Here is a 20,180-nt window from a genome sequence, read left to right on the forward strand (position 1 = left end):
GCTTTCACATAGAGGAAAAAAAAAGGGAAACTAACATGGGATGAAATAGTTATGAGAGCTGAGATGAAAAGGCAGGAAAGGTGGCGGTGTGTACACTTACAGAATAGTGAAAGTTCTCAGGGGAATGAGAGGTAGGTTCATGAGGAGGGAAAACATGAGAAGAATGCCAAGTGTCTAAAAAGAATAACAAAAAAAGACACATATTCAAAGCACACAGTGTTACTTTAAGCTTGTTCTTTTGAGTATCATTAGTGACCCAGTTCTCATACACTCCAAATTTATGGGTGTCTATAAGATTCAATATCCTTTACAGGCCCCAATATCCTCAGTTATAAACTTCTGACAGACTAAAGGGTAGTGTACATAAAAGAGGATATTGTGGAATAGCTGCCATGTGTCAATTTATCCTGCCTTTCCATGGCAGAAAATCATGTCTGAATAGTAGAGAAGAAATTTGACACTCAGAGATGAGATTTTAATATTTTGGAATATATTTTTAAATACCACTTCTGCCACATACATGTCTAAAACGATCTCACTCAGTTTGTGCCTTTGTATTTCCTCTAGTTTGTAGTATTTAACAGTATTTTGATCTTTTTTTGTCTGCCTCTATATTTATTGCAAATGCAAAAAGGAGGGTATGCAACAGTGCATTTTGCTTCTCAAAACAATACATGAAACAAACCATCCTCTTTGCAAGGGAAGAGAAGCAAAACCAGCATGGTACATGGGCAGGCAAATAGCACTGTTCAAGGTTACAGTAGGGAATTCTGATTTTAAAGAACCTTTCTGACTTAAAGTCTGGCTTAGCTGCAGAAAGTAGCTGGGAAGTTCTTGTTTCAAGCTCTGTGTGAGAGATGTAGGCACAGTGATTCCAAATGTTCTCTCTCACCCTTGGAAAGAATGCATTAAACAAAGGACAAACTTCAGAATCAGCACAGGGCAAGATAAGGATAATGCAGCATCAAAGTTCACAGTCACAGAACGGAAAAACACTGAGAGCAGGCATGATGTTCTGTGTAAAAGCTTTTCTATGAGGAGAGAATTAGGTCATTTATAACCTGGTGTTGGAGGACTGTCAGGGGTTTAATGCTGTTCTGTACTCAGAGGATCAAAGCAAGAATTGGTGTCATTGAACAAGACATAGAAATGTCTGTGTGAAGGGAATGTGAAAAGAAAGAGTAGATATTCCTGGAACAAGTGAGTGTTTCTCTACTGACCCCACATTATCCTGATCCTTGCACCACTTATGCTGTTGCTGTGGAATTGTGTATACCATGGACAAACCCAAAATGTGATCCCAGTGCGTATGTCAGTAGATGTCTACACTCCTAACAGTTTTTTGAAACTGATTTTAGCAAAGTGCTCCTGTTGAGAGCTAGCTCATCATCTGCTGAAGAGCTCTCCTGAGCACAGATGTGCACTTTTGTGGCTCTGGGCCAATGAGCCATATTGAGAAATTCCAATCTGGTTGTGTAGAGCAGGAACAAGCACACAGGTACAGGTACACAGGAGTGTGAATTGAGATTACAGGTGGTAGGGAAATTGTAGCTCTGTGAAGATGCCTGTAAAAATAAATGTATGCAATCCTAGAATCAGTTCTTAAATACACTCCTGATACTGAAATACCGAATGAAGGTAATAAGTGTTGTTTACACAAACAGAATTATTCCTGCTTGCACTGTATTGATCTCTTGTGAACAAAACACTTCACTTGCTCATTCATTAATTCTGCTGCATAATCTTTTCATTTATGCAACAAAAAAGGTAGATCTTTTATACAGGCAACATTTAAGACTTACGATCTTTGCTTTACAGTTCCTTGTGCTTTATTTTAGATTTACTCTCAAGCAAGATCAAAACTATGGTTAGCTTGAAAGACTTATCTACCTTTACAGCTGCTGTTTATTTCTTCCAGTTGCTTGTTGGAATCATGGCTCTTCTGAGTGGAATATTAACCATAATGCTTCCAGAAACACTGGGAAAACCATTGACTAATACTTTGGTGGAAGCTACAGAAATGGGAAGAAACAAGAAAAGCTCTTCAGAAAAGACTCCTCCAGCACCTAGTGGTGCAGAATTAGAAAAGATAGAGATGTTTGGTCAAGAAAAAGTCAGCACTGACAAATAAAACAGCAGCAAAATGTCTGTTCCCAATTTTAATCACTATCTAATTTATAACATCTCTGTATTCAAGAAATGTGACTGTTATATAACATCTGTGCCTTTTACTTTGTATTCTGCTTTCCCTTTTCAATAGAGCAATTGTATGAAACCTTTTCAAAGTAACTGAGTTACTGCAGAAAATTTGATAGGATTTCTAGATCCCTTCTTAAAATTACCCAGACTTTAAAACACTTGTCTGACTTGGTGTGACCAGTTGGAATGATTAGTCTAAATGTTGGAACCTATCTGATCACATGTATGTAAAAAAAATATGCCAATTCTTTGCTTCACATTTTCTGCAGTTAGATTTGTCAGCCTACAACAAAGTGCCCTGCCTGATCTCATCCTGTTGCAGCTGCCAGTTACAGGCTTGAGACTTCAGAACACAGTTACAATTCAAGAGAGAAGCCTTAACATTGCATCAGGTCATATCAATAATTTTAAACTAATTTATTCTTTTTCTTTTTCTTTCAAGTTTTCTACTAGAAATGTGCCATTGCTAACAAAGGAAAGTATTCTATGGCACAACTTCTGACTGAAAAAATAATACTAAGTTTGCAAAATGTGCAAATAGTTTGTATATTCATTCTGTTGAATGGCAAATGTGTTTTTATTAGGGGTTTAGGAAACAAAGAAAGTTCACTGGATCTACTGCTGTTTTAGTTTAGGTAAACTAAACTGTCTGATCCCATTTAAAGTCATATTTATTCCAGACCATTATTTCAGTGCACCCTTAGATCTTCAGCTTAGATCTAGCATCAGATTTTTCATAACTTCTAAGAGTAGACCAGCAACTTTGCCAAATGCCTCCAGCAAGGTCTTCATAGTCCTCTCAGTGGAAAAGAATAAATGGCATATGGCTCTTATTCAGGCTCTCTGCACAGAAGTGGATTTACTTATTAATTTTTGGTAGAAACGGTTTCCACTCACCATTTTTCTCATAGATCAGCTGTCTGTAACTCATTTTTCCCTTATTATATCACACAAAACCAGTTAGAAAAATAGAATTTAAAAGATGGTAGCTGGAGGACACTGATCACGAGAAGAGTTACTAGTAGTAGTTTTAGTCAAAGTGTCAGAACATCCCACTGCTGCTACACCTTGTGTGCATCAACACTTATTGTTGGTGCAGTGGTTCTGCCTTATGACTCTGGACCATAGAAAACTGATAGATAGGAATGCATCATTCTGGCTGTTCCTTTTATGGCTTTCTCCCACATCCCTTTTTTCAGTCTATCTCCAGACCTGGGGATTTCTTCCTTGTCTGAGGATCTGCATCTCCTTGGCTTGACCACCCTTGGTTTGAAAGGAGCAGCACAGGCACATCTGCGAGTTGAGGTTCAGACAGCCTTCTCCTGCCTGGGTTGTGTGAATTCACTCCTCCCTGGTTTGAAATCAGTGTTTTCCCCTCTTAGGCCCCTATTCTCATTCTCAGGCATGGTCTCATCAAAACAAGTCTTCCTTGATCTTTGCCATGTACCCACCCCAAAAGATATCTATATTACTGTAGATATTCTATATACTGTAGAAATTAATGACCACATTTTTCAATTATGTCTGGACAGTTTCATTAGTTTCAATGACTTCTGAAACCAGAACAATGGTTTATATCCCCTTACAAAAGATTTTATTCTACACTGCACTGTCCTAGAATTTGGTCCTGCTATTAAGAGAAAATAATACCCTATATGAGGATTATGATGCTTTGAAGCAAGCAAAAATCAGTTTAGGGAGTTTCTCTGAGATAATTACATAGAAAGCAGAAAGGAGTCTTCATGATTCTTACAATTCTGTGGGTGTTCCAGTGTTTGCAGGGAAAACCTCCAGAAAGACCTGCATAGAATACTGTGGCTTCTGTCCAGATATATGAGTTCAGCAAAAACACTTAAGCTTCCCCCTGTGAGTAATCCCATCATTATTCTGAGAATGATTTGAATACATACTTTGATGACTGAAGATCAGATTACTCACATGCTGTGGTATTTTATTTTGCTGAAGAGCAAACCTAGTATTCTTCCACTGCTTTCAGGTTCCCCTCCACTTCCCAGAGCAGAGCAGCTCTCTTTTATCTGCAAGATCTACTGCCAAACTCTACCTGCCCTGCCTTAAATAAGGGTTTAATCATGCTAAAAACCCACCATCATGCAATACACCTAACAAGGAATTAAACTGGTACTGTCTTGCCTTACAACCACCCTCCCCACACACAGAGCTCCAAATTCCTTATTTTGGGGTTCTTTCACACTGATACTCCCTCTTCTAATATCTTAAAACTCCATCTAACTCCATCTGTCTCAAAACTCATTAGTCATAACTTTTAGGAACAGTATAGTCTATTTCTAACAAGGTACTAAAGAATATTTACAATTAATTTTTCTATTTCCTTACCTGCTGAGTAACTGATTTCGGTCTTAGAACCAAAATCAGCCAATGCATATTCTGTGTTCCTTTGGCTTGAGGGATTCAGGACCTGGTCATGTGTAATCAGTACACATAAGGTGAAGAAAAGAACAAGAAGAAAGTTATGTACACAATGATACTGATACTGCTTACAACTAAAATTTAATTATGATTCTAGACCACAATGTAGCTTGACAGCTTAACCCCAAAAGCCATTTCCTCCTGTCACTGAAGTCAGTTGGTGTTTGGTCTTTGATTCAAATGACCCCTGAATTTCCCTGAACTAATGATGTTACTGTTTTTCCTTGGAAATAAAATATTTGTTGATTTACAGGTATATCTTTTGTGATTTTATGCATCAATAGCTTAGAGATTGCCTTGGGGTATCCTACTCTTTAACCTGAGAAAGAATATTACTTAAAAAAAAAAGAAAATAGCATGTATCTCTATGTCTCTAGCATTTCTATTTGCTTGTTTTTTCCATCTGGGCAAAAATATGTTTAACACTAGTCATGCATTATAAATGTAGGAAAATCAGGGTGAGTTGATTTCTTTCTCTTAAGCATTCATAGTTTTTTTTAAATCCTCTTACAAAAGAGCACTGAATTTGAGAACAAATACTTCTCTTCCTATGGGGCATATTTTCATTTCAATGTTCATAAAAAGAATTAATTTTCATAGTTTCTCACTTTGGTTCACAAGTCCTTTTATGTTTGTATTTGTCATCCTTAGTGCGAATTTTTTGTGCTCATCAATATCTCTGGAGTTACACAATAGTTCTATGAGATAATGAATTAGAATCCTTATCTGTCTTAATTGCTGGTCACTATTGCATGATGGCAAATGTTTTTGTCCAAAATTTGATATTCGGTTTTATTAGACAGTCTTGCAATTTGTTAAGGACATACCTTTCTGGGTTAAATATAAGAATAAGAGCAACTATTATTAGTTTAATGATAACTAAGGAAAAAAAGTAGTACATGTGCTCGGTATTTCAAAATTGTATTTTTAAGCTATACGAAAAGATGTATTTTCTACTTTACCAGCTTCATTCAATTTCTATGTGCATAATTCTGTAATTTAAGCAACTATGTAGAAAAAAAAAATGCTAATCATGTTCAGTTATCATATGCTTTGGGTGGTACCCTGAATGTCTGAACAAGGGGTGAAGCCTCCTTGAAGGCTGAGGGCTTTTGTGTAGTGGCTCTGTGGAAAGACAAAATAGCCTGACATCCCAGCTCTGGGATGGAGTGAAGGACTTATTGGCATTCTCTTGTGTCTTCCACAGGTTTATTTTACCAAACCCTTAGGTGCAGTCACTTAGGAAGTCTCTGTGGCATCAGGCTCAGCAGTGTGCATGGCCTGTGAGTGCCTTTTGGAAAGGCTTAGGAAAAGGTGAGCTCACTTGTGAGCTCTCTTGGTCCAGAAGGGCATTCATGACTGCAAAAAGGAGACTCTGAATTCATCCTGTGCCCTTTACAAACATCTGAAAAATGTTTGTCTGAATCCTAGAACAGATTCCTAGGGGAGAAATTAGACACAAGGACTAAAAAGAAGAGTGTGTTGACAAAAACTGAGTTTATTTTATCAGGGAAAATTCTAGTCAATGCTGATAATTAGTTGCCTCTCACAGGAAGAAAGACTAAAACACATCTATGTTCTGACAGCCTAATAATTTTGTACAAGATTCTGTACTACATGGAGCGTGTCTTTTGGTTACATAGGGGAAGTATGTACTTGTAGGAAAGTTTGTTTGCCCAGAATTTGTGGATTTAATACAATATATTTTAATGTGTTTTTTTAAATGTGTATTTATTATCTGCAATTGTGTGCAAGAATAAAGTCAGACACACATTTTTTAATCTTTACACCTTTACCTGATTTAATGAACTTCTATCACCAACTCTTCATTTGATTCACACTCCCTTAAAAAGTGTGGCTGGTGTTTTGGCATTCCATGGAGATCCTATGGTTTAGGATAGCAAATATCATGTGTGTGTCTTTTCCCTGTTTGTCTTTGCAGGTGTAAGCCAAGATTTGGGTAATTTGTTAAGTGGTGACTATGAAAAAAGGTGCACTAAAAGTATGACATCTTTTGCATGTCAGTTGCAGGACAAACATGATTCTTTCTTGTCTTTCTTTGTATAAGCTGACTGGAGCAGTAGTCCCTCAGACACATTCAGTAGTGACAAAAATAGCTGCAGATACTGAGGAATGGGTATGTGTTACCAGAAGAGAGAGTAGGTGACCACAGGAACAACAGAACAATGTACTTGTAAGCACGTGGTGCTCAGTGCATGTGAAGACTAACTATAGCTTCCTCATGTGGGAACTGGAGTGGGCTGACAGTGCAAGGAAAATAAGAATTGCAGCAATTCACAGCTCTATTGTTATTTGTCTCCCTAGAGCGATTCAGGAACCTATTTATTCTTCAGTTCCCTTAAATCTCTAATTAGGGTATATGACCCAACTTTCCATGCATATTTTATTAATCTTGTATTTTCTGATCAAGTTACACCCATTGCTTTGCTTCATCATTCGCGTTTTGAAGGTTTAATGGGTCCTTGCCAGGTGATTTATGTTCCTCTCTGAAAGTAACTGGAGTGAATGGTCCAAATAGTTGCTGCTAAAGCTGAGAAATTTGAATCAAGCCTGATAGACTGATTTCAAGAGCACTGAGCTCAATCAAGCTGAGTTCAATCAAGCCTAAGAAGTATATACTTCATATGGCAAAATATCCTTTTTTGTATGACTGGTATATAAACAGTGATTACAGATTCCAGTTTCTGGACAAAACAACACTTTCCAAAAAAATTACTAACCTAAATTTATGAATAATCAGAAGTAATGGGGAATATCTCATTTAGTGACAAACCCACTGTTCTGTCTCTGCATTCCTGGCTGACATACAAGCCATGGATACTGCTTGGGTATTTGTTGCAGGTAAATAGGATCCAGCTATGGAATGCTCATAGGCGTTTAGTTATTAACCTTGCCTCATAATCTTCCACGTGGAGATGAACAGACTTGCATAGGAATAAGAACAAAACAGCATCAAGGGGTGATTCTTGTAAAGATTGTCTCCACAGTCTCACTGCCAGTGATGAGATTAAAAAATGGTTTTGACTGAGGTAATCAGGAACATGGTGAAACAACCAGGGATAAGTGGGCTATCTCTCAGTAGATATTTACACAAAGCTTTTCAATAGGAATGCTATCACTGCTGGTTTCTTCCACATGGAGAGAGAATTCCCCCCAGAAGTAAATAACATAGGACAACAGCAAAATGAGACACAGCTGAAACTCCTTGCTGAAATAGTAACTTGCTATGGACACTGATGCTTGACTTGAACTGGTTAAAGAAGTGGCAAATGCATATCATTCACAAGATCTGAAATAGGTCAGCACTGCTGTGTTCAGGGAGGTCATTTCTGCCTGTTGTTATGGCTCTGTTCAGGATAGCACACAAATGCTAAGGTAAAAGGAAACACTTCTTCAGGACTGCTCGAGCTGGGTTGGTGGTGTGCTGGGATGCCACTGCCAGTCATGGTTCAGGAAGAGCTCCAAGTACAATCACGGCTGTGTTTGTTCTGTGCCAGAAGGCTGTCTCTTCCCAAATGCACAAATCATGAGTTGCACTTTGCCAAACACAATGTGTTTGTTCACCTTTGCAAAGTACTTTAGCCCATAGAAGATTCTTTTCAATGATATTATTATTAGATTTGGTATCCCAAACTAGCTTGAATTTCCTGCATCCTATTCTCAGGAAAAAACACACTGAGAATTCCCTGAAACATTCAGACTTGCACGAACATCTGTCACAGAATACTTTGATCCAAATAATTCCAATTTGTAAATTGTTCTAAGCAATAAGCAGTAGAATTTCAGGAGGAGAAGTAGCAGGCAGTTTTTATCTTAGGTGGAACTGCAACCTCTGTTTATATTTGTAGATTTCCATATGTGAAAGGATCCTCTCCAAATCTATTGCAGATACCCTGCAATGACTTAGAATAGTGCTCATTTTACAATACAGCAAGCCTATCAAAACTTTAACTTCTGAACAAGCAAACCTCTCTTCGTCTGCTGCCTTCCCTGTCTTAATCTCTTATTTTCAGAACACTCAGAAAAATTAAACTATGCTATAATTTGGGAGAATTCTGCCTTGTTGAAGGGAAAATCCTTTAAAAAAGATGTATCTTAAAGGTCAGTGATGTGTAATGTATCATGGCTTTAGTTTTAAGAGCACAGCTAGATTGGGAGGCAAGAACAATCCACCGTGTGTGGCACACGCTGTTGCTCTTCATACAGAGACCCTTTGGATGGCTGCTGGTCTGAATTCAAATGGCTACAGAGAAAAGGCACCTGCTTGGAAGATCCGTTGCAAATGCTGTTCGGCAGCGCTGGAGGGGAGCGGTCGGCAAACACTGTCCTGCTCAGTGTTCAGGGACGAATGCTTAGGCTGTCAAATATTAGCCAAAATATCCTGCCAACGGCTAATGCCCCGGAGGCAATAAACCGGGGTATATGGCACGCAATTTCATCCCAGAGCTCCTGCAGAGAGGTTTGTTTTTGACAAACTCATGTTTTTCTGCTGAAAACAGCCCTGCCTGGCTGCGCTCATTAGGGATTTGCGGTCTGGCAGGAGCCGCTCGTTCCTCACCGACCTGCGGTGGATGGAGTTCCCCTCCTGGCCGCTCGCGCGATTGCTCAAGCGCTGTGGCAATCCTCAGGCAGCTCCAGAAACACTCCGAACATGACTGCCTGCGAGGGAGGGAAAAGGACAATGTATTCCCTGCAGCACAGCGGGTCCCGCTGGGCCTCCCCCGGAGGGAATATCAGGGGGAAAAGTTCTGGCAGGCGGCGGAGGGCCCTGCCCCGGCAGAGGCCGCCGGGCGCTCCGGGAGCGCTGCCAGCGCCGGAGGCGGCTGAGCCTGGGCCTGGGCACAAACAGCTCCTTCATCCAGCGGGGCGCGGAGCCGGGCCCCGGGAGCGCCCCGGGACAGGGGTGCGGCGGCCCCCGCGCCGCCCCGCGCTTCCCGGGACGCCGGCTCTTCCAAGCGGGACCGGGGGCCTCCTCCTCACCAGGTATCGCCTGCTCTCCCCGCTTGGGTTGTTTCCAGACCGTACTTCTAGGTGAAAAAGTAAATGTTGGATGCCGGAGCCCTTTTGCTGCCGAGGGCCGGGGAAGCGCCCGCAGTGGCTGCGTGGGGGATTCCCGCGGACAGATCCCATCTCCCGGAGCCGGGGCAGGGAGGGCTCAGCCCACACACCGGGGCGGGAGGGGTGAACCGCAGGGCTTAGCTGGGGGGGAGGTCCGGGATCACAGCTGCTCCCTGTTCCCTTCTTCCCCTTCCCTTCCGGCCCTGGGGGAGCGAGGATCGCAGAGAGGATTGCTTTCCTCTCCCGTCTGGGAGGAAAGCAAGAGCATCGCTCGGTGTTTAGGTGCTCTTGGTGAAGGCGGCTCTTGCAGGTGGCTGATGGAGGGGTGTACCTACCATCCCTTCGAAGGTGTGTCTCACACTTGCAAACAATCCACCTGAAGGAGGAGCTAAGGCCTCCTGGTAGCCCCGGGGACCCCCGTGACAGTGGCTTTCTGTGATCGCCTGTGAATCCTGCTTTCTGGCAGCGGTGCTGTGTGTGCAGAAAGGCTGAGGGGATCTCGAGAAGCCTCTAGAGTCCTTTGTTCAGTGAAGAAAGATCATCCTTGCCTTTCTCCTGCAGCTCTTCCTAAATGTACATCTCGCAGGGCAGCCCAAAGAGCAGAAAGGGGACCTGGCACCTGGCCAGGGTCAAAAGGCCAAAATCAGGAGCTCCTCTGCAGCAAACACCCAAAAATGAATCAGTCTTTGCCCAGAAAAACTACTCTCTGGGGTCGTGTGAAGGGAAGTAACACCAAGGGTGCTTGTAAACTGGGGAAGTGTTAAAACAAAAATGATAAAAAAACAAACAAACAAAAAAAAAAAAAAAAAAAAAAAAAAAAGAAGGGAAAAAGTGTTCCATGGCATGCACTGCCAGGGACAGTGGGTATAGCTGCTGTGGTGGTGGATGAGGAGCCCCTCCAGCAGCTCAGAAAGGCTTGAGCCTTTGCTCCCCAGTACCACAGGCTTCACACAATTCAAAACACTGTTTCAGCACTTATGGTGAGAGTCAGTTAAAAAAAAAACAACAAACCAAGCCCTCCAAATAGAACAGGTTTTGGTTTTCTTTAGTTACTTCCTGTTCTAACTTTTCTGGTCAACAGTTCAGCTGGGCTTTTTCCACTGTTTATTTGGGTGTGTAAATATGCTTATTTTGGTGGGCCAGCCGGATTGCGACACAAGCTAAGTGTCCGGCCTGCTGTGACTGTGGGCTGCAGCTGCAGCTGGCAGTGGATGTGCATGTTCCTCTGTGTGTGTGTGTGCTGGGGAACAGTGTATTTATCCATATTGGCCACGTTACCCACTGCCAGAATGATGTTAGAGCTGAGAGTTAGTGGCACTTAGTGGTGACATACAGCTATTTGAGGCAGGAAAGAATAAAGACCTCCTTGTGTCACATGAGACTGACATTGTCTCCTTAGCTGCAGGAGTTGGGAGGTGAAGTCATGTCACAAAGTATCTCAATATTTTTAAAACTAACTCGTTCTGGCCTGGGAGAAGCAGGAGGGTGGCAGGGACATGAAACCCACATCAGGCAACTGATGTCCTCGTTGCTGGGGAATACAGCTCCAGGTGACTCTCTCTGGCTTCTGTCCTGTACTTCATACACTACGAAGGGACAGAGAGCTAAACAATACCTGACACCATTCACCTCCCTACCCAAGAGCTACTGCAACTGATCTGCTTTTTAAATGCTGATTTTTGCAAAACACTCAGGCCTGTCTGAGGGGATGAGAAGTCTCAACCCTGCTGGGACTGAGCTGAGCTGCCACATCAACTAAAAATAGTTTCTCCTTCTCTGCCTCCACCCAGCAAGATGCAGGCCATGCTGTGAGGGCAGAGCCATAGGTGGGCCTTGTACTCAAAGTGGGATCAGTAGCTCTGCAAAGCCCAAGCTGTGCTTGCTCATACAAGCTGTGTGTAGCCTCTGCTTTGCACCCGGTTAGTTTTTGACATGAAGGCTTGTTGTGCTCCTGGACTGCAGCAGTAGGTGCAGGAAAAGTGGTGCATTGAACAGGTGCTTTTCATGGTCTTCTGGGCTGCTCTCACAGGCTGCAGCACTGTCAGCAGCCCCTTCCTGCCCTCGCTGGATTTTGCAGCATAGGGATCAGTTGATATCAAACTGGCTCATCTGCAAAAATCCCATCTGAACTGGGTAGACTTGTGAAACCTGAATCTTCACCAAGCCACAGCTCCCCTTTCTTCCCCGGGGACAGGGAGGTCAGTCAGGAAATTCAATCTCCACCATGGTCCAAGGGCTTCAGTGAAGGAGAGTTGTGAGGGACAACTGAAAGCACATCTCTGGCAGGTGGATAATGTACCCGTTGCATATGTTCCAGGGCAGCTGAAAAAGCAGGGCTGTGCTTGTCTGTGGACTGCTGGGAGGCTCACTGGGCACTCTGAGAGCCACACGCCATTTCCACAGCTGCCAGTTCTGAGTGAGAAGGTTTGTTCATAAAGATGTATTTAGATACCTTTCTTAGAACCGGTTTTCCTCAGTAATTACAGAATTATTACCCAGCCCCCTAATTTCTTGTTACTAATATTCTTCCTTACTTTCCCTTTCCACAGCATTTTTCCAGACTGGGTTTCTGGGTGTCAGCTGTGCAGGCCAGCAGTTCTGGTCCAGGGTCCATTTCCCCTCTTCCCGTACTGTGTCCTCTTCCTCTGCTGTGCAGGCACTTCTGTAGTCAGCTTATGAAAGAAGATGTGATAATTAGCAGAAAGAAACTTAAGCGTTGCCCAGAGAGGAAGCAGACGGGTTGTAACAACCCTTGGCTGTGATGCAGGAGGAATGCAATGACAGGCAACAGTTCCTGCTGCTCTTTCCCTTCTTACATAGCAGACATCAAATCTTAAGTAGTAAAACCTCAGGGGTAAGTGAGAAGCTGCGTGAACAGTTATGAACAAGGATCTCATAAATAAACCTGACCTATCATAATTCCAGGTTGTCTGTCTTGCCTAAGTTTACATCAAAGACACCAAAAAGCCACAGGAAGGTGCTAAATCAGCCTGTCATTTTAAGTGCAGGCACTGGTTTCCAGTAAAAGTTCTCAGAAAGCAATTAGTGAGGCTGGATCTCTACAGTCACTGATAAGCAGGCCCCATAGGAGAAACCAGAACCACCAGGGCACAAAACTGAAGGTCTGTCTCACTCAGCATGCTCTCTGAGAGTGAATATTGCAGCTATTCCAGGAAAAAGTTAGTCATAGGCAGAAGGGATCCTCCCCCTACATCCTTGGTCAGATTTTGGCAGTGACCTATGGAAGGGGTGCCTGACCCAGCAGGAGCACCCCTACTCACCTGTTTAAAGCTGCTAAAGGATTTATCACCTCTGAGGTTGCCCAGTCTCTCTCTTCTGGGCCCATTTAGTCCTGGCTTTAGGCAGTTTGCAGGGTGCACGGAGCTGCATGGTTCAATTCTGCTTGGTGCCTTTGCCAGTGGCACCTGAGCTGGCCACGGCCAGGAGCACAGGCTGGCACCTCACTGGGATGGGCAACCAAGCAACTGTCTACCAAGAGCTGTGTGCCACTTCCCAGGACAGGTGCCAGCTCCGAAGCTTGCCCAGGACAGGGGAAAATGGAAACACTGCACTTCCTGGAGTTACAATCAGCAGATGAGGAGTGGAGTGGAGCTGCTCCAGGACATAAAGCAAGTTTTAAAGAAATGCAGAAAGAGGCAAAAATACATGCCATTGGAGCAGCAAGACTGGCTGGCACCTGGGGACTGCCATGTGCTGCTGAGAGAGCATGGCAGCCTTGGATGCCCACAAATCTGTCCAAGGTAGTGAGTCATGCTGGCAGGTACAAGGACCAAGAATGGATTGTAGACCTCCAGTGTGATTTGCTTCTCCAAATCACACTGGATAGACCTCACTGCTGGAGATTCCAATATTCAAGTAACCTTTAGGCTTAAAAAGCTTTAAAAAAGCCAATTTCACCAGAGCTCTGTGCCTTTTGCACCTGACACGATAGAATGGGTGCCTCACTCCCTCAGATTTTATTGAGGAAACCTTCCCCAAACCAGCCCATGCACTAGTTGTGCATGTACAGATCACTCACTTGTGCTGAGGATGAAGTAGTGGCTGCTTAAAGACTTTTCAAAACTTTTTTGTCATATCAAAGGCTGATTTTTTTTAATCCTAACCACAGTCCTGGGATTATGTTACATTTCATGTAGGTATTTCATCGTCTGATACTCGCCCTGGGTGACAGTGACGTGTGATATGTTGTTTCCAAATGCAGGTAGGAGCCTCTCTCCTCTGGCTCTGCATCCTGGAGATGGCCTCACCCAAGGTTGCAGTGGTGGGTGCAGGAGTCATCGGCCTGTCCACAGCACTGTGCATCACAGAGACTTGTCCCAGCTGCTCTGTGACGGTCCTTTCGGACCAGTTCAGCCCCAACACAACGAGCGATGTGGCAGCTGGGATGCTCATCCCTCACACCTACCCAGGTTTGTTTAATTCAGGGCAGCACTGCCCGTGGCACCTCATGCAGCTGTGTCCAGGTGTGCAGCGGTGCATGGATGCTCAGGAGAAAAAGTGCCTTGACCTGTGTTCCCTGTCTGTCCCATATCCTTGACACTCATTTGTATGCTTCTCTTCTTTGCATTATTCCTCTCTGCACATTTGGTTTTGTTCACATGCAGACACACCGATCCACAGGCAGAAGCAGTGGTTCAAAGAGACCTTCACTTACCTTTTTGCCATCAGCAACTCAGCCGAGGCATCAGAGGCTGGCATTCACCTGGTTTCTGGGTAAGAGCAGCCCCTGGGGCAGCCTTTGGTACATTTGTCCTGTGTTGTGGAGCAGGCAGGCAGGTTTTCTTTGCTAGAATTCAGGGGTATTCCCTTCAAGGAATAGCTTTTATGTCTGTATTCCCAAGAAACTGCATTGTAGCTGCTCACATACAATGTATTTTTAGGCAAAATTCAGGAACAGGTGTGCACAGAAAACCCACTCAAGTCTGACCAGCACCGACTATCTTTTAATAATCTATGTTTTCCACACTGTCACCCACTAATTGTTTGCAGCAGGGATCATCTCAGTAGGGATGGAACTACAGGATTCTCCAGCTTCAGCAACTAGATACAGGTGTTCAACTGGGGCATGTGTGTTGGGGGTGTTTTGTGGTGCCTATTATGTACTGAGAAATTCACCTCTTAGGAGTATTGAGACTGAGCACTCTGCAGCTTTATGGATACCCAAGGAATGGTGAACAGGTGTGCAAGTGGCCCCACCAGGTCCAGCCAGGTGTCTGCAGTTGTGGTGGGGACACTGTATGAGGGCACTCTCTACATACACTGTCACTGGTAGGGCTCTCTGCAGTTTATTTACCCTGGTATGCCATCCTCACAATCAGCTGTGCTGACCTTCTGCCTGTTTGCCCAGGCAGGTATTGCAGGAGCAGGCAGCAATTTTTCACCATTGCTGTTAGCCTTGCAGAGCTGCACTCTGCAGGGGAAAGAGGTTCCTGAGATCCTGGGTTTGTGCTAAGTTGCCATGACACATAACATGGCAGGCAGAGCAATAGCAGTGAAGTTTTCTAGACTTTTCTCTGTCTTTTTAGTTGGCAGGTCTTTAAAAGCACTCCCAAGGAAGAGTTACCTTTCTGGTCAGATATTGTGCTGGGATTTCGACCAATGTCCAAAGCAGAACTTCAAAAGTTCCCGCAGCACCAATTTGGTCAGGCCTTTATGACCCTGAAATGCGACTGCCCACCCTACCTGCTGTGGCTGGAGAAAAGGTAGGGTTTGCTGCAGGCTGGGCATGCAGAGGGAAACCCTGGCAGAGGGACTGGAGGCAATATGGGATCTCCTTGAGAGCCTTAGATTTGAACAAAACTGGGAAAAGGCTGTTTCTCATTGCGGAAAATGCAACAAACTCTTGCTTGGGGAGAAGCACAGGAAATAAATACAGAACTTTTCTGAAATGTGGAAGGTCCTATTTATGCAATGTCCACTTTCTCCCAGTGTGTCTGCACAATGGGGCTTGGAGTGTGAGTGACCCTGAGCATAGGGCAAACATAGCCAGAGGGGCCTTGCTTGGCCAGCCAGACCTTGAAGGTACATCAGGAACCTGCTATGTCCTGAGAAAACAATTGGCCGCTCCACATTTGTCAAACTTCCCAAATAATATCCTTCTGTTTTTGAAGATACATCCAGTCCCTGTGAGAACAAGCACATCTAGGAACGTATCTTATTGTCAAGACATTGCTCTTATGAAGTAGCTGGACCAATTAATCTCAAATTTGTTCAACAATTGGAGTAATTTCTTAATCAATTTAGGTAAAAAGATACCCAAAATGTTAAACAGCATCATCTTGTAACAAATTTTTGAAAATGTTTGCCTGCGTAAGATGGGTGATGTACCCATTCTGAGGAGCTGTAACTTCAGAGTTCATGCCTGGATTGACATCAAAGTTAGAAAATCTGCCGATTTCCAAATTTTTAAGTTTCCCCACAATACCTCAGTTTTGGAGAACCATAGGAGAGACAGGATGCAGATGTAAAAGGCTTTTGACACCCTGGGACATACTGGGGTAAGTATTTAATCCAAATAAATACCTCTAAAGTGAGCAAATGGCTGTATCCACTTGAGAGAGAGACATGCTGCAAGCTGATTTGGGGTTAAGTAAAGAAATGTGTACTGACACCAAGGTACAAATTGCCAGCTCAGCTGGTTACTTGGATGCCTTTCATCACACTGCAAAATGTGAAAAAGCAGTTGTGGCAGCCAAACGGGCTGGGAGTTCTCCTGTGGCACCAGTGCCATGTGAGGTCTGTGCCATCTACTTGGTACACATGATCTGTCATGTTTCATTGCCTAACTGAAGCAAATTTCTGCTGCAGGACAGCTAAGTTGTACAACCCATTTAGTATCTGCCATGTGATTTCTACTCCCTCCTTATTCCTGTTGTAGCCTTCTTATTTCTCAGAGGATTTAGTCTAATGAGATGATCAAGCTCCTTTTTTTTCTCTTCTCCCTGATGATAAGTGAGAGAATATTAAACATGTAACTAATTCTCAAACCCCTAGTGACCTTAGCAGTATTTATAGACAATTCTCCTGGCAATCCACAAGGAAAATTGTTGCTGTGCCCACCTTGCTTGGCCAAAAATAGACTTCAGGAATTTTTTCCTGCTTACTTGCCCAAATTCAGGAGTTTTCAGAAGTTTTTTTCATTGTGTATTATTTATGGCATGGTGACAGAGTCCTAGTTACAGCTCTTAGGAACTCTTCCTGCAAGTTGTCCAGCCACAGCTGCTGCATGAGATCTCCCCTGTTCTTCCCAGACAACTTCAGTGTTCTGCTACATCAAGCCCCAGAGCATCAACTATGCCCTTGATTCTTGGCTCACTCACTGCTTTGTGGGAAACCACTGCTTTCATAGTAGAGTTGATGACTTTGCCAGCTGCTAGAATGTTGCAGAGGATGGGATTTTCCACTTAGTCCATCACAGACCTGTCTCCTGATTTGCTTATGCTAAAACCTCCAGCAAAAACCCCCTGCAAAGGGATCCAGCTGACAGCATGCAGGGACTCCAATTCATACCAGTGATTTTCCACAGGGAAGGGCTTCAAAATTCAGGCAAGTTCAGGGGAGGATTTGGCCTGAAATTGAGCTCAAAAATGAATCTCAAGAAAAGGTGACTTTCACTGGAGAGCAGACATGTATGTATAATGCTCTGACCCATCCTGGGTGACTCCTGGCTGCTTCTCCAGAAGGTTATGGGCACCCTGGGGGTCCTGTGCCACATGTGCCCAGCCTTAGTGCAGATCTTAGTGCTTGGCACATGGCACTAGATGGCTATGTAGCTCAGGAGGTGAGTTGGGAATGAAGGTGACAGCATATAACAGACACATTAAAAGGGATGTAGGACAATAACTCTGCCACTAGCATGAGCAAGTTGGTAAATAAATCTGTTGTTTCCCAGCTTGCTTGGGCTGTTAAAGCTTGATACTGTTACAGAAATTAATTGAACCATGAAGACCTCACTGTTTGCCTAGGGTCTGATGCCAGACCCTTCTCTAAAACTGCTCAACTTGCCATACTTTTTTCAGCCCAACCAGGCTAAATACTTCTGATCAAATCAGACAAATCACAAACAGAACCCCCATGGCATTTTCTTTGCTTTTTGTCCTATCTATTGTTTGGTCTGGGTCAGTATGTAAAGGCAAAGGCAATCTATCTCATTTACTTAATGTTCATAATAATTACATAAAGGTTTAGGGGTTTCTTTTCTGCCTCACTTCTGGAGTCTTTTTGCAGGTTGAAAGCAGCTGGCACCCAGATGTACACCAGGAAAGTGGCAGACTTGTGGGAGCTGCACAGTGAATATGACATCGTTGTCAACTGCACAGGCATGGGAGCCCAACAGCTGGTGGGGGACAAGCAGCTCTTCCCTGTCAGGGGACAAGTACTCAAGGTTCATGCTCCTTGGGTGAAACAATTCATCCGGGATGGAGATGGCTTAACTTACATCTACCCAGGGATACACAAGGTGACCCTAGGGGGAACCAGGGAAAAGGGGAGCTGGAGTCTCTCCCCTGATGCTTACACTACTAAAGACATCTTTGACAGATGCTGCTCCCTTGAGCCCTCACTGCAGGGAGCCCAGGATATCAAGGTGAAGGTGGGCCTGAGGCCATCCAGGCAGTGTGTGAGAGTGCAGAGAGAGGTTTTGAGCCAAGGAGGAGTTAAGCTCCCAGTGGTTCATAACTATGGGCATGGGGCAGGTGGCTTTTCAGTGCACAGGGGCACAGCCAAAGAGGCTGCTCACCTGGTGGAAGAGTGCATTTCTGCTCTGCAAGGCTCCTCATCAAGGGCCAAGCTTTGAATCCCAGAGGCTCCTTTTCCATTTACAGCTAGTGCTGCATCTCCTAGCAGCAGCTTGGACTTTAAGTCCATTAATGTATAGAAGGGAACTAAGTCAACATCTTGTTCCAGTGCAGTAACTCAGTGGTATCTTTAACCACCTTGGAAAGGCATGATGTATTGATCCAAGTATTAGCTCAGCTGATCATCTCCTCCATCTGCCCTGGGCATTTGTCCTAGTCTCATGTGAAGAAGACAAGATACATAAGTACTCTTCACATAACAGGGATCAGATTGCTGCAGTATAATACAAATAACATCAATTTAGCATTTCTGCACCTGCATCTAAAGGTTGTCAGATGCAGTAGGCTCAGATTCAGTAAAAGTAAGTTGTCTCCTCTTGTACCAAATCTAATCTAGAATTGCCCTTGTTTCTGCCACCTTGCTAACAAATTTTTTTCATTGTCTATATGATTTAAAAGGAAACAAAAACTCCATGCATTGCTGCATTACAGTGCTCCAGTCAACTCTTACAGAAAGCAGCATTAGGTCACTGTCACACACAGTGACCAGACAAGTGTGATTTTAAGAGCAGGTCTGTGATACCCATCACTGCATTTGCTCATATTGCACCTCAGGGAACTTAAAGTTTCTGCTAATAGTGCCCCACAAAGTACAATTTTGTGCGTCTTTTCTCACGCTAGTTTGCAAATCTGCTTTTTCCTTCAAGGCCCTCAGATTTTGCTCTCAGACACCAATGATTTGCCCCCCAGCCCCTCCCCTCCTCCCCCACACAGCAACATTGATATGGCCTTTGTTCTACTGAAGAGGATTTTTCAGTGTGGGCTGGAGAATGCAACAACCCTTTTCTACTTCACAACAACACTGTCTGCTTTCCCTGCAACAGCTGATACGAATAAATTGGAGACAAACTAGTAAGGTTTCTAACACCAGCATTAGTTTCATAGAAGAGCCATTTAAAACTAGATAAACACTCTAAGGAAAAATTTGTCTGTAACTGGACATGAGCAAGATCCTCTGCTATAAGAAAACTGAGTCACCAGAGCCCAGATCCTCTCACTCCATGGCAGAGGCTCTGCTGGGCTTTACACTCCCCTCAGCAATTCATGCCCTTTGATGTGTCTGAAGATAATCACTACCCAAAACTAGATCTTGCCATCAAAGCACAGGTCTGACTCTTAGTGATTAAATGACTCATTAAATCTTTAATGGCTCACTTGAGGGTGTTATCATCCTTTTTTGTCCATAGAATTACAAAACCATTCAAAAACATTCAGTAATTCCAGTGATTAATAAAGTTCTAATAATGGAGCAAAGGTCACTTCTGTAGTGTTTCCTTTCATAAACAAGGGATTTTCTTTCATTTGGGATGGCCTGACAGGGCCAAGAAAGACCACATTCAGCTACCAACTCCTGCTGTTCTTAGGGGGGATGAGGACAGTTATATTTGCAAGGGACAGCTGTCAGAAGAAACATCACCAAATTAAATTATGGGTCAATAAGCTCCTGGGACCAGCCTAAGCTAGCACTGCCTTCAGCAGAGCTGAAGAAGAATGAAAAAGAGAATCCTCTTTTTCTCAGCTCTGAAAGCTAATTTTGCACTCCCCCCATTGTCCCCCCCTCATTTGTCCTTTCCAGTG

At 43.6% G+C, this 20,180-nt stretch overlaps 2 protein-coding genes across 5 annotated transcripts in view; both read left to right on the plus strand.

Annotated features, from left to right (window-relative positions):
• The window catches only part of SLC22A16 (solute carrier family 22 member 16), a 35,168-nt gene extending 28,734 nt beyond the window's left edge, over window positions 1–6,434 (plus strand). The window contains exon 8 of the mRNA XM_053939142.1: window positions 1,919–6,434. Within this exon, the coding sequence (XP_053795117.1) occupies window positions 1,919–2,131 (213 nt within the window). The 3' untranslated portion in view covers window positions 2,132–6,434. The remainder of the gene's footprint in view (window positions 1–1,918) is intronic.
• Window positions 6,435–9,333: 2,899 nt separating this feature from the next.
• On the plus strand, window positions 9,334–19,861 carry DDO (D-aspartate oxidase). 4 transcript variants are annotated; one of them, XM_053939641.1, is made up of 6 exons: window positions 9,334–9,651; window positions 12,044–12,150; window positions 13,949–14,156; window positions 14,352–14,460; window positions 15,273–15,449; window positions 17,974–19,861. In XM_053939641.1, exons 3-6 carry the CDS (start codon window positions 13,985–13,987, stop codon window positions 18,539–18,541), a joined length of 1,026 nt encoding a protein of 341 aa, XP_053795616.1. In that variant the 5' UTR covers window positions 9,334–9,651; window positions 12,044–12,150; window positions 13,949–13,984; the 3' UTR covers window positions 18,542–19,861. The 4 variants fall into 4 exon arrangements, with proteins under 4 accessions (XP_053795616.1, XP_053795618.1, XP_053795615.1 ...); XM_053939643.1 differs by lacking the exon at window positions 15,273–15,449 and having other exon boundaries at window positions 9,570–9,651; XM_053939640.1 differs by lacking the exon at window positions 12,044–12,150 and having other exon boundaries at window positions 9,580–9,651.
• The last annotated feature ends 319 nt before the right edge of the window (window positions 19,862–20,180 follow it).

This window comes from Vidua chalybeata, chromosome 3, assembly GCF_026979565.1.
Source record: "Vidua chalybeata isolate OUT-0048 chromosome 3, bVidCha1 merged haplotype, whole genome shotgun sequence".
NCBI lineage: Eukaryota > Metazoa > Chordata > Aves > Passeriformes > Viduidae > Vidua > Vidua chalybeata.

Excerpts from the sequence above, each read along its gene's own strand:
- DDO (XM_053939641.1), top strand. The coding sequence starts at position 13,985 with ATGGCCTCACCCAAGGTTGCAGTGGTGGGTGCAGGAGTCATCGGCCTG. Across the intron at positions 14,157-14,351 it reads CATCCCTCACACCTACCCAG|ACACACCGATCCACAGGCAG; the intron begins GTTTGTTTAATT and ends GTTCACATGCAG. Across the intron at positions 14,461-15,272 it reads GGCATTCACCTGGTTTCTGG|TTGGCAGGTCTTTAAAAGCA; the intron begins GTAAGAGCAGCC and ends CTGTCTTTTTAG.